Here is a 14487-nt window from a genome sequence, read left to right on the forward strand (position 1 = left end):
CAAATAACAATAGAGCCACTAAAACTACCTGTCATGTGTCTAATGAAGACAGATTCTCTGGCTACCACGTATAATATGTAATATCCAAAAGCGCTGCTGTAATTCATAGCTAATTAGTGTCTCAACTTTATGAGAGGTGTCATGCCCTAAGTCTCTTTTCTGATCTCCTCAGACCTCACAAGATCCGACAACCATGCGTAGATCACAACAACTCAATTAGCACCCATCCCAACCTTGGACCACTGCTTCCCAGAGCTGCCCCAGCCTCCATAAATCATGCTCTGTCATGCAGCTCTTCCCTGACAGCTGCAAGCCATTGCTGCCCGAGGAATAAAGACAATACTTGTAAAGAAAAGTCATATGGGAGAGGCAAAGATAGAGAAGGGATATCGTTTGCCTTCCTTTAATGGCACAGCAGTCAGCAAAACTGAAGACCATCAATTCTGACTGATTAAGAAGACAAGTGCACTAGGAAATAAATCTATGAGTGGTACATCTGATGCTCCTTAGTGATAATCAACTGTCAGCAATCGGATTGTTTGTTTGTCTTATGTGGATTTACTGAAGCCTTTTTCCTTTCCATTTCCCATTGCCTAGTCTTCCCTCTGACTAATAAGAGAATTTCCCTTTCAGCAAAACATAATCAGATGCATTTACTTTATCCCCTGTGAATACCCAGCAATCAGATAATTTGTTTGAAAGACTCTAAATTGTTTGACTTCATTGAAAAAAAGAAGCTATAATGATGTGCTGGTCTCCAAAACAGTTCTACAGTGCTTCCCAAGTCCATAAGCAAGCTCTGGAGTATTCACAGCTCACGGCAGCCAATATCCTTGTAATTCTCTCCTAAGCCTGTCAAGCTGTTTTGTGTTCCATAATACTCATAGAGAATGTTCTGAATAGTCACTGTAGCCTCAAAGATATGTGTGAGTCAGGTGACCCTACTTACAGTTTGCTTTCCCCATGGCAATATTCTTCTAGATCTTATGCTAATCTGAAACATTTCATCTAGCTTTTAATAAACCACTGCGGCCAAACTGGATATATAAATAATGACAAAGGCAAATAAACAAATATGGATACATTAAACAAGGAATGCTTTTATAGCTCTTTTTATTAAGTATCTAGATTTCAAAAGGATTCGATTTTCCTCCCGTGAAAATAGCATTCTCATGTAAATATTCAAATATTTATCTACAGAGACTCCCAGTGCATCATTTTTATAATAGAAAAATAATTGAAACAACAATGTATGGAATATGAAACAAGTCAAATAAAGTGATGATTCTCCTCATACAAATGTAAAGTTATGTACCATCTAAAACAGTAGTGCAGAATAAACACTAAGGGCATGTAGGAACATTCACAGGATACTGCAAATAATAGATAAGAGAAATGGAGACTGACTTCACATCATACATATGTAATTATGCATGTCCATATGTTTATTATACATATACATGTTAGTGTTATGAATATAGATATACATAGGTATATATTTCATGGTTACCAGATCATCTCTGTTTTATTTCCTGTGTATGGAAGTATATGTGTATAAAATTATACACATAAATAAATGTAGGACATTATAGAAAGAAGCCAGTAGGAAGAGATTTTAGTATTGAAAATATATCTCTCTCCAGTAAGTAATGTCAAGATAGTTCTTTTATATATATATATATACATATATGTATATGTATTTGTTTCATAACCAGGAGAAAAGCTCATATAAAATATTGGCGTTTACTTTAATCATTTAGATTTACACAGATATATACTAGTGTGAAGTCCCATTCTGCCAGGGGATCCCTTCCAAGTGACCAACCCCAATATTCAATAATCTTATTACCACCGTGAGTGTCAGCAACATCTTAAAAATCTAGGATCGTTATACTTAGGCACAACTCAAGAATGAAAATCAGAACAGCATTTTCATCCTCTTATCCATGGAGCTGAGCAGGGATGAGGTTGTGTTCATCTAATTCTCAAATACCATGTAAATTCGGTGCCACAGTCGTCAGGAGTGCAGACCCGCCATAAACCTGTGTCTACATCACTTGCATCACCGCCCTTGATTCTGCCTAGTACCAACCCATCTTCCCAAACTTTGGGACCACGGGTTTGTGGAAGGATGAAGGATGTTACATTTGCACAACCTGGCCAGAGATTCTGTCTGAATTCTTAAAAGGTGACGTTGTGAAGGTCACCACATCTTCTAATGAGCCAAGAAGACATCATGAAATACCCAAGATCTTGATTAACATAAAACAGGAAAACAGAAATGAAGAAAAGCAAAATCTAACCCTGCCCCCCCAAAAAAACAGGTTTTATTTAGTCAAAAAAACCAGAATACATGCTTAAAAGGATAATAACATATATATCTGTGTGTGTGTGTGTGTGTGTGTGTGTGTGTGTGTGTGTGTGTGTGTGTGTTTGTGTGTGTGTATGTGAGACATAGAGATCTAGACAAGGCAAGAGAGAGAAAGTTTCACACTTAGAGGGGGGTTGGTGTGGGAACTCTAAGCAGAGATATTCTGCATTGTTGCATCTGGCCTGGAACACAGCCTTGTGAAAGCAGACGTGCATGTCTGCAGCTCTGGAGATGCCTCTCAAGTCCCCCAGGCTTCCGTTCTCTTAGGACAGCCCAGCAATGCATTTTTTCTTGAACTGAAAAACCTGTGTTTGACCAAACTATGCATCTAGTAGGTTGACTAAATGAATTTTCATTCAACGTTTCAATTTTTTTTTCCTTTTTCTCAGATAAAGACAAGTGAAAACTTAGAAAGAGGAAGAAAGGGAAAGAGAAATTGAATTTTCACAAGACTGATTTTGATAATAGTGAGAATTTTGCTTCTTTTTAAACATCTCTCCAAAAAGATGCTAGGTAATGCAAACCCCAACCACGTGATGCCTGGGCTTTTCGTTTCTTATCTATAGTTCATATACGGGGAACTGTTTGTAGAAACTTCTAGCTGTAGGGGTTTTATGTATTTTTTTGGTTACTCCTGAGCAGTTCAGAAGGTTTAATTTTGGTGAAATTGTGAATAAAAGAAATTGGGGAAACTATCATTAGCATACTCAGGTACACACAGCAAGCGCCTGACTGCAAACTTTCCAACTCCTACTCCACCCCCTCAGAGCAATGCCGTACCTGAGAGGGAGAAGTCTCCCTTCTGGCTTTCGCTCTCTCTGATTAGAAAGGCGCCCGTCTGGTTTTCCGCGTACAGCAGCTGCTTTTCTGCATCTGCTCTTTTGATTGCTCCAAAGAACCACCTGAAAAGGAAAGAGACGTTAGCCCCAGTTAACCAATCAGAGTCATTTTAAAAAGAACAAGAAGAGAACATTGCAACACCAGAAAACGTTTGATATTGCTTCAGTGAAATCGTCACACATGTAGATGGTAAGCTTTTGATACTTGAGATGACTTTTCAGGCATCGATAACCCACTCCAGGACTCCTGAAATGAAAGTACAACGCAGAAATCTGATAGATGCCTGCTCCATACTCTTCCTCACCCTTAAGTCTTTTTGAGATCTTATGCTTGTATAAGCATGGCGCCAAAGAGCTGCGTGTTACACTCACCACCACCATCGAATTTCTACCACCATTAAGGTCAGAACAATTAAAAATACTTTCTCCGTTCATTAATTCTTTTTCCCCCACCTCCATCACTACCAAAGCCCATGGCAATATGGAATTATTCCATATGTTTCTGAGAAACTTATTAACGTAAGGAAAACTTTAATCAGTAAGCAGACTATATAAAGATACTTCTGCCTGGCAATATGTTCTCTATACTACATTCATCTCTGCCTTTGCACACACACACACACACACACACACACACACACGCACACGCACACACACACATTCTCACAGATAGATGCTGTGAGACAGATAATGAACACACAAGCTTGTGAGTGTGATCAAATCAAGAATTACAGATCTTCAATGTCTCAGTCAGTCTAATTCTAAATACAATTGTAAAAATTCAAACTCAAACACACAAGTTAGTGCTAAGGGTGAATGATTCAGTGAATGATGAATGATATTGGAATCATTAAAAATTCATATATATATATATATACATATATATATAGTATGTATGCCTCCAAAATATACAATAATTTCACATAAGAAATCTAATACAAAAGGTGAATTTTAAAACTTTTTGAGGATATTGGGCCAGAACAACAACACCACTCCCCCCAAAAAATCTATAAGAATGAATAAGCAATACTAATTGGGAAACCTGGTAATATTTTGAATATTCATTACAACACACCTTAAACTTCAATTCTAAAAAATTGCTATAAAGTAAAAGTAAAAACACACCCCACGAACCTTTGACAAAGTATTTACAAAATATATAACCAAAATGTGAGTGGGATTCATATTGTACTGGGGGATGGTCATCAACCAATAAAAGACAGAACAGGAGAAAATTGGCAAAGGCTATATGTGGACAACTTACAGAAACAGGAAGCCCAAGAAACTAATCAAAATAAGCAGCATGGCCAGGGCCTGTGCCACAACTAGGTATTGTACATAAAATCACAATCAATGAGGTATAAATTCATACTTTAGAACTGGAAACTTATGGTCCTCATATTGTTGGGTGTTGGGGAAAATGTCAAACAATGTTTATGCAATTATAGTGGCAATATAATTTGATATAACCTATTCAGAGACCATTCCGGCACCAACTGGTGGAACTGGGTATTTGTAGGCAGCTCAGATTCACTTTCTGACTCTGTGTTTAATGTGTTCAAGGAAATACACAACAAGAAAATCCACTGAAGAATTTTAGCATTGGCACAGAAAACAAGTACAGGGAGTGTTGCTCAGTGATAGAACATGTGCTTAGCATGCTCTAGGGCCTGGGATGGATCACTAGCACCAAAAAAGAAAGAGAGAAAGAAAGAAAGAAAGAAAGAAAGAAAGAAAGAAAGAAAGAAAGAAAGGAAGGAAGGAAGGAAGGAAGGAAGAAAGAAAGAGAGAGGGGGGGAGGGGGGGAGGGAGGGAGGAAGGAAGGAAGGGAGAAAAAGAGAAAGAAAAAGAAAGAAAGAAAGAAAGAAAGAAAGAAAGAAAGAAAGAAAGAAAGAAAGAAAGAAAGAAGGAAAGAAAGAAAGAAAGAAAAAAGCAAAAGATAGAACCTGAATATCTATCACAGAGAATGAACAGTTACAGGTTACAATAATTAAGTGGAATTTTACAGAGAGGTTAAACTAAGTAAATCATAAGGGCACAAAAGGAAGCTGAAGAACAATTCATACCATTGTGATAGTATTTGTATAAAACTTAAGCAAGCACATTTTCAAAAACTGTACACATATCTATAAATATGGACGAGATTATTGAAAATGAATAGCTAAATAGCCAAGCATTTCCAGAAATGGTGAAAATTCTTCATATATTCCCAGCAAAGAAGCAACACAAATGAAATCTACCGATCAACTTGGTGCATTTCCCTGATTCAAAGTGCATTGATCATGCATCAATTTGTGTAACAAGTTACATTTTTAAAAATTATGGTATCCCCTATATTTTATTGTCATGCATAAATACTCCATTATATAAGTTTTATGTGCATACATTACATTTGAATTTGGGATACTTGTCTATGAGTGATGTGCTTCTTCTGCCCAAGATACATACAAGCAAGAAGCTTGTGTAAATCCAATGATTAAAGATAAGGCAATCTTCATTTGTAGAGAAACTTATTCACTAATTTTCAGAACTTCTGTCTCAGCACTTCTGGACTTCTGTTTCCTACATAGATACAATTTAACTGTTAGACCAAATGTATCTGTTTACGTCATACTTAGAATTTTGCTTGGCTTCACTCCCATCAGGAAGGGAAGAATATAAATAAGCTATTTGCTGCTTGCACTGGCATTGTAATGGCATCCTTCATACTCAAAGATGACGCACCTGCTGTGGCTTGTGATCTGTAGAGCATGTGATGCTGCTGAGCCTAACGCAGGAACAATAACTCATCCCACCCTTTGCACCTGCAGAAACTCTTCCTTAATTGGAGGTTGAAGCTCCTGGCAGAACTGTTCCTGTCATTGGCTCTGATTTTTAGAGACCTTGCTGGCATCATTTCTGGAAGGACACAAACATCAAAGCCTTTTGCACCCTCTCCAAGGCTGCTGTTCTTCTGGGCAGTGAACAGTGGGGACCAAGAAAGGATCCAGACATCACAGGACATGTGAAGTGCTAGAGAGAGTCATGCAGGTCTACAGACCTCAAAACATGGTCTCTAGGCCAGGAATATCAGCTTTTGCATGGGAACTCTCAGGCCTCACTCCAGACCTGCTCAAATAGAGATGCTAGGGATGTGGTCCAACAATCAGGAACATAAGAAACCTTCTGGGTGAATTTGATGTACCCCAAAATCTGATAACTATGGATACGTAGAAATAGTGGAGAAATTAGAAAATTGTACACGATACCCGAAAATAAGTCAAGAGTCTGACACTTAGCTGTGGAAAAGGGTTATCGCACAAATGACAGCATATGCATCCAAACACGTATGCTTCATTGACACTTAATGAAAATACTGTTTTTATTACACCCTACCATGCCGTAGAGGAGATACTGACTAACAGCAACCAAAAGAACAGAACAATAATAACTTGGATACTGGGAGAAATAAGTGCTTCCTTGAAAAAAAAAAACAGAGAAAATAAATCCCTGTTGTAGAAGTAAGACATATATGACCAAAGCCTGAAATGTGTTTTGCAAATAATTGTCAGGCGTCTATCACACCGTCATCGGAACATCTGGAGACCACTGTTGATTGAAAAGGGAAAACTTCAGAGCAATAGGAGCATTATATTTGTTTGTATTGTAAAAACCAGCGAGAGCCGGGCGGTGGTGGCGCACGCCTTTAATCCCAGCACTTGGGAGGCAGAGCCAGGCGGATCTCTGTGAGTTCGAGGCTACCATGTGAGTTCCAGGAAAGGCGTAAAGCTACACAGAGAAACCCTGTCTCGAAAAGAAAAAAAAAAAACCTCTGAGATTAATGAGAGATGATGACAGAGGACCCTCCGTTTTCACTCTGTACTCACTACAATGGAGAGGTTTCTAATAAGATGTAATTACAGAGCTTTGAAGCACTTACTTAAATATAGACAATTGAAAGAAGTCACTTAAGAGTACACTACAAGATTCAAAATGTTGACAATCAAAATTGATAGACATAGCCAGGTGGTGGTGGCCCAAACCTTTAATCCCACCACTCGGGAGGCAGAGGCAGGTGGACCTCTATGAGTCTTCACTGCAACCAAACTGGTAAGAAGTAGGCACCTAGGTCGCTCATAATTCTAAACAGATGCATATAATTTCCTCCTACAGTGTAAAGAGCAGCACCACTCGGTAAAAGCTGAATAAAGTGGAAAAGCGTTGACCTCTACTGTCTTATTCTGTCTCCCTAAAAGCTAAGGCAGCTGATCTCCAAACACCACAGACAGATCCTGGAGGTGAAGGAGGAACTATGTGTCATGAGCAAACAAGAAAAGGAAAGTCCAGGTCGACTTGGCAAACTACCTATGTAGAAAGTAGGTTAGAGCAACATGCCAATGGAGTCAGGGTTACAATGTCTCGGCTGTCATCATCCATCATTACTCATAGCATAATGAATAAAGTCAACTACTGTCCCACACCAGTGTGGCTCAGGAGGCTTCATGGCACTGTTACAGAACACCTACAGTTTTCAGGGCACACTCATCCACATCCAGTCACTTATCGTGTCTAAACAGAAGCCTTCGACCTAGAGCACCCTGGAGCTAGTGTGGTTTCTGTATCTCTGTATCACTCACCTGCATCTGTGTTTCAACAACACTGCCGGGAAGGCCTCTGTCTAGTTCCTGTTCCAGGTAATTAGGCCTGCCCCTTCTATGAACTCTTCCTGGATTCGATGTCCCCTTGGCTCGGGGGCGGCTACCCCTGCTTCTCTTCCCCCTCGCATGTTACGATCACGGCAAAGAGAAGAAAATAATTCCCAAAGGGATTATGTTGCTCATTCCTTCCTTTCCTCCCTCCGGCCCCGCACCCACCAACACCTTTCTCTAATGGGACCCACACAGACTGTGGTAGTATGTCACCATCTTTTCTCTTTAACCTTAATCATTTCTGTTTCTTCCTCATAGGCAGGAGTCAAGCACCACTGTCAGAAATACCGTATGTAACCCCCGTCTGCCCCTTCCTCATGCTAACACCGCTGGATTCAGCCTCGGAAAATATGACCCGGTACATCTCACCACATGGGCCAGGTCGTTTATTGTAGTTGTTGGTTGGTGAGTTGGTGGTTTTGTTTTGATTCAGCTGGCTGTTTTGTTCAGAGTGTTTATGAAATAAAGCAGCCTGCTGACATGGAATTTCAGGCCTTTGAGCACATGGCTATCAGCCATCATCCAACTTGTCTCACCTATATCTGCTGTACCTAAATTTACACTTAAACTTACTTCCCCCAAATACCTACAGTGTTCAGCAACTGGGCTTCAGGTTTGACACAAAGCAGGACAAATGAGTGCACCGATTTTTACATTTTTATTTATTTATTTTACATCCCAACCACAGTTTCCCCTCCCTCCTAGCCTCCCAGTCCCCCCCCACCTCCCCTTGGCCCCCTCCAATCCATTCCTTCTCTGTTTCTGTTCAGAAAAGAGCAGGTCTCCCATGGATATCAACAAAACACGGCATATCAAGTGGCAGTCAGACTAAGCACCTCCCCTTGTATTAAAGCTGGGCAAGGTGACCCGGTATGAGGAATAGGGTCCCAAAAGCCAGCAAAAGAGTCAGAGACAGCCCCTGCTCCCACTGTCAGGACTGTCAAAAGAAGACCAAGCTATACAACTGTCAGATATAAGCAGAGGGCCCAGTCAGTCCCATTAGTGTGCCAATTTTTAATTTACTTGTTTATTTTAGGTAAGTCACTTGTCGATAAAGACCTATCTCGGCCAATGGCCACATATAATACCCTCAAAGACCCCTGGTGGCAAATACTTGCCATATGTCCTTTGGAGCTGTTAACTAAACACTTGATAAAACTATCGATGCATTGAACTTTGACATGGGATTTATAGTCATGTTGATTCTGAACACCGAACTTTCGATAATGTGTTTTCATGTAATCTTCTGTGCTTGTCCAATAGCCGGCAGTATAAAATGCCTACGTGCTAGCATCCAACGGCAGTGCAGGTCTGATGTTAATTAGCCTTAGACCATAGATTCCTACTTGAATTCCTTTTTCTTAAACAGAAAAAGATAGGGCTTTTGTACAAGGAACAAGAAGATAGAAAATAAGGCTGACTTCTCCATCCTTCGAAAGGAGCCTATTGGCTGCACACATGTAAGAATGTCGATCAGATGACATCACTCAGGGTCAGTATCTGAGGTAGCCCTTGTAGTCACATTAGAAACTAGGAAGTTCATTCTTGGATCACTTAATAAAGCATTTTTTTTGTTGCTGTTGCACACCCTAACAGTCACCACCACGGGGGAATTTTGGAGGAACTGAACTGTGTTTCCTCATTGGAGGAGGTGAGTGCTCATTAAAGAACCTGGTTATAACCTGAGCCTACTTCCCTCAGTGGTTACAAGAGCACATGACTTCTCACACAGTTCATCCGGGGAGAAAGTACAGGGAATACAACGACACTCACATACACATTTTGGAGGGGGACTAGGGAGTGGTACTACACTTTCAGAAAGTAATATTCCACACATCCATGAAAAAATACACTGCTCTGAAAAGTCGAACACAGACAATGAGAATAAACATTTGAGATACTTTGTGAAATCACACATTGCTGGAACATTGTAAGGTCAGTTGCCTTTGCCCTTCATGAAACATGAGGAAAAAACTAACAAATAAGGCTTTTATCTATTCTTCTAGTTTCTGGGATAAATGGGACCACACATATACAAAAACTAAGCAGATGCATTAAAATTTACATTTTTAATTTGAGATTGATGATTGGTGGTATCGTTACAGATGCGCACTTGACTTCAGAATTCTGTAACTACAGACAAGCCACCTAACTTTTTATGTGGGTGGTGGAAATCCAAACTCTGATCCTCACTCTTATGCAAGTGCCTCTTCAACCACTGGGCCACTTCCCCTGGCTCTCAAAAGAACATTTTAATTTATTTAATTTTAAAGAATTCCCAGTGGTATGAATGTTATCATTCAATTTTAGTTAAAGCATTGAGTATGCTGAAATGATATACAAAAATAGTCTTTTCTTTGGGAATTGCCATTAATTACACTGGTCTAAGTGTTGAGTTGGACGAGCCAATTAGCAAGCACACCCCCACCATGAGTGCAGACAAACCCGAGGCCTTGAAGTCTGCAATGGTGCCTACCATGTCAAAGCTAAATGATGACATGAAATTTCTGATCCCAAATGAAACACTGTGAACAACTTGAAGGCGCTATAACCATTTTTTTAACCTGATATACCTTGCTACCTGCATAACTAGTAATTTTATCATTGTCGGTGTATTTAATACGCGGAAATTCATTAACATCAATTTCATACTAACTATATTGTGAAAAGATGAAAACACAAAGGGCCTGTTAACCATTTCTTTGAGACTCTGACAGCATCGAGGAAGAGAACAATTTAAGTTTTGACTTAAGTAGCAAGTCAAAGGTGGGGCATGTAATTATAAGGATGCATAGTCAGAGAAATTCACAGTCAGACTGCAGGGCAAGATAGGAATACGCTGGAAAAAGAGGCCTGTTGAGACCCTGTGGAATAATATAGGGTAGAATATTCTATTTTCTATTCAGTGACCACCTGCCATTCAATTGGAGTTTTAAAAACATTTTGGGATAAATGAAGGGGAAGAGTGAGGTGACGTAGGTGACTGACTGAAAGAAGCCAGAGAAACCGAACAAAAGCCCTGATGAACCGCACAGAGTGTGTGAAGGCGGTGGGTACGAGACAGAGAAAAAACAACCAAGAAAGGAGATGAGGTTTTAAGAAGGGGGATTTGGAGGGTCTTTTCACCCGCCCCTGATGTCAGAGAATCACAAGTAAATGCAGACTCTAGGGCTGAGGCCAGGATCCAGATGCCTCAGCCTCAGTGTGCACCTTTGTCAGTATTTGTCTCTGATTGAGAAACAAACCATGGCCATGCCCTCACGTGTTTCTACCACTGATGTGTGTAGAATCACAAGACAACAGAAGCCGTGGACTTCTCGGAGGAGTTCCTCGGGCTCTATGATTCTTTAACCAGGGGAAGGAGGAAGCCGTTTAAAAGGGAGAGAGGAATGTTTTATGAAAACTAACTGTACACAGGGTGTAAAAAGTGTATTGAATTATAGTGAAATATTTGAAGTAGGATTTTTTTAATACATCTTCCTTAAACATATGAAAATCAAAATGTTTAAATTAAATTATGTATGTGAGTGTATGTGGGGGGTGTATACATGTATGTGGTATGTGTATATGTGTCTATATGTGTGGCATATGTGTATTGTATATGTGTAGTATCTATATGTGTGTTCATGTATGTGTTTATGTATGTATATGTGTGGTATATATGCATGTATATGTGTGGTGTGTGTGTATGAGTGTGCTTGTATGTGTTTATATGTGTGTATGTGTATCTCTGTGTGGTGTTCGTATATATCTGTGTATTTCTTTATGTGTAGTGTGTGCATGATTGTGCATGTATGTGTTTATGTGTATATGTGCACTGGATATATACATGTTTATGTGTGGTGTGTGTGTATGTATAAGCATGTATGTGTTTATGTGTATGCAGGTGTGTATGTGTAATGTGATGTGTATATATGTGCATGTACATGTTGTGTGTGTATATATGTGTGGCATATATATGTGTGTGTACATGTATGTGTGGTATGTGTATGTGTGTGCGTGTTTTCATGTTTGTATGTATGGTGTGTGTATGTGTTTATGTGGTTCATGGTGTGTGTGTGTAGGTCCCAGCATAAATGCACAGATATGTATTTTTTCACCGCTCTTGAAGAGTACATTAAATTATGTTTCCCAGGCAGCCAAGAAAGGCAGACACAGAGTCCATTAAAGGGCAGAAGAGGTTTACCCATTCTCTCTTTTTAAAAAATAATTTGGTTCTGTGCAGCCAGAGACTCATTAAACACCTCTTAATTAGTAACTACCCATTCTAACCCTCCCATCGGTAACTCAAGGTTGTTTATTTCCCATGAAAGTGCAGCTCACCGGACAGTAAAAAAATCAAACACTGAGCAGGTCCACAAACTCACTTGTCCCTTTTAGGCCACAGAGAGAGCCAGGGCCAGAAAGTGCACCCTCTGTGTTTGGTGTCCACAAGCTGTTTGTCAGGACACAAAGGACAGCTCCCAAACGCTGCTGGGTTGGTGTTTTGTTTTGTTTTTCTGAAATTAGTTTCCTGTTTAATTTTTACATAGAATTGATTGAAAAGACAGCTTCACAAAAATGATATGCCCCACTCCCGAGAGCTGCCATGGGAAAAGCACTCTGAAAAATAACCCCCTCCAGTCCCCAGTGCCCCTCAGTCAGGGCTAGCTGTCGGGGGCTAACTTCCCCAGGGCTCAGTTCTCAAACTCCAGTTTCTGAACTTCAGGAAGAGTGTGTACAAGGCAAACATTGCCAACTGGCCCGAGGTGGAGCTCAGGGTATGCTCCAGATCCCAAGAGCAGTGGGGAATTCTAAACCAGGCTACCCAGGGGCTGCAAAGCACAGCCCTGCTTATGGAAAGGAGGGCCACGGGAATAATTTCAGGAAACGGAAGGTGTCTCTTTTCATCTGCTATTAGTTAGCAAACCACAATAAAGTGAGATTTGATTCCACGAATTTGGTCATTGGTAGAATAACTTCCCTGAGTACTAAAATGCCATGCTAACCTCTTTGTCTAAGACTGAAGGGCAAAAGGTGGGGCCCTCAGCAGCCTATACAGTAGGCTTTGACCAACTGTTCTTCATGACCCATGAAACAGATGTCTATATCTTGCAGTTTCGAGTCATCTGCTGTTGGAACATGGGCATGCAGAAACCGAAGATCTGAGAGCTTTGGAAATGGGAATCAAACAGACCAGGGGAAGAGATTTCCGCAAGGTTGGTGATGGCAGATTAATTATCAAAGAACATTTTCTTTTCACCGACATCTACTCACTACAGGGCTACAATGTGTAGAAAGGAAGCCATTCCCTTCAGATCAAGCACACCTGAGCACGGTGAGCCTTGTCTTCCTTTCATAGCTTTTTCTTGGTTTACTTCAGTTTCGATATGTTTGATTAAGTCCTACTCACTCCTACTACATTTGCAAGCTCTAATCAGCTATGGCTTTAGCCTATCACTCTAATCCCCAGGCCCAGGACAACACCAGGCATAAAATACATTCTCAATACTCTAAAATGAATATATAAATGATGAGCAAATGGTTGTTTGGGGGGTATGAATCTTGCAATCAAAACTTAAAGTTGACTAAATAATTTAAGATTGTAGAAGCTGAACACAGAGAGAAGCATCGAAGTATTCATACAGAACAAAACAGCAAATCAGACCTGCCAGTCATGAGTTATCCCTCGTCAGTCATGTGATCACAGTCACACAAGCACGGTGACTAAAACCATCACAAGAAGAGTTCCACTTCAATTCTACTTTAGACTTCACAGTGCCATCATCTACACCGTGGCCTCATCCTCATTCTCATGGTGTGTACAGGGCAGTCGGAGCAGGGGCCTCAATCTCAGATGTTACTGAAAGGGGGAGTGAGTGAAAAGGAACCGAATTGTTTGTCATGCAAATAGTAAGCAGAGCCCATGTTGGCACATGCACCAAGAGTTCCATGTGACCTACTGAAACTGTGCAGACTGGGGACTGAGAAAGGCGGGTTTGTCCTCAAGTTTCCCAGGGTGGGTCTGAAATAATAAACAGTTTTGGGCTGTGAAGAGCAATCCCTTGGGTTCTAAACATGTTTCTGGAGAATAGCACAGTGGGATTTTATGACGCTAAACATGAACTTCTGTTGTTTAAATGTTGGTGTGGGTGCATAAGAATCTGAATGTGAAAGTAGAAAGTGAAATGGCATTGAGTAAACATTCCAGAAACCTGAAAGTTATAAATTATGCTGCATAGAATCAGTGCCAACAACTCAAGAAGCTTTTCTAAAGTCCTAACAACAATAAAAATATTAATCAAACATTTCTAAGGTAAAACCAAATCGCTCTTCAATTCTTTTGATTAAAAAAAATGATATTGTCGGGCTAGTGAGATGTCTCAGTGGGCTTGCCACCAAGCTGATTGACCTGAGTTCAATTCCCCAGGACCTCCATTGTGGAAGAAAAAAAAAGTCTCATTCCTACAAGTTGTCCTCTGACCTCCACACATGTGCCATGGCATGATGCACTCACATGCATACACAAGCACACACAAAAAATAAATAAATGTTAATTTTTTTAAAAAATAGTATTGCAAAACCATTGTCATGTGAAGAGTCAACGAGA

At 40.1% G+C, this 14487-nt stretch overlaps 1 protein-coding gene across 1 annotated transcript in view; it reads right to left on the reverse strand.

The window, feature by feature from the left end:
* The window catches only part of Frk (fyn related Src family tyrosine kinase), a 101294-nt gene that overhangs the window by 51794 nt on the left and 35013 nt on the right, over positions 1–14487 (reverse strand). Inside the window, exon 2 of the mRNA XM_059272545.1 lies at positions 3152–3273. Within this exon, the coding sequence (XP_059128528.1) occupies positions 3152–3273 (122 nt within the window). The remainder of the gene's footprint in view (positions 1–3151; positions 3274–14487) is intronic.

This window comes from Peromyscus eremicus, chromosome 8b (genome assembly GCF_949786415.1).
Source record: "Peromyscus eremicus chromosome 8b, PerEre_H2_v1, whole genome shotgun sequence".
NCBI lineage: Eukaryota > Metazoa > Chordata > Mammalia > Rodentia > Cricetidae > Peromyscus > Peromyscus eremicus.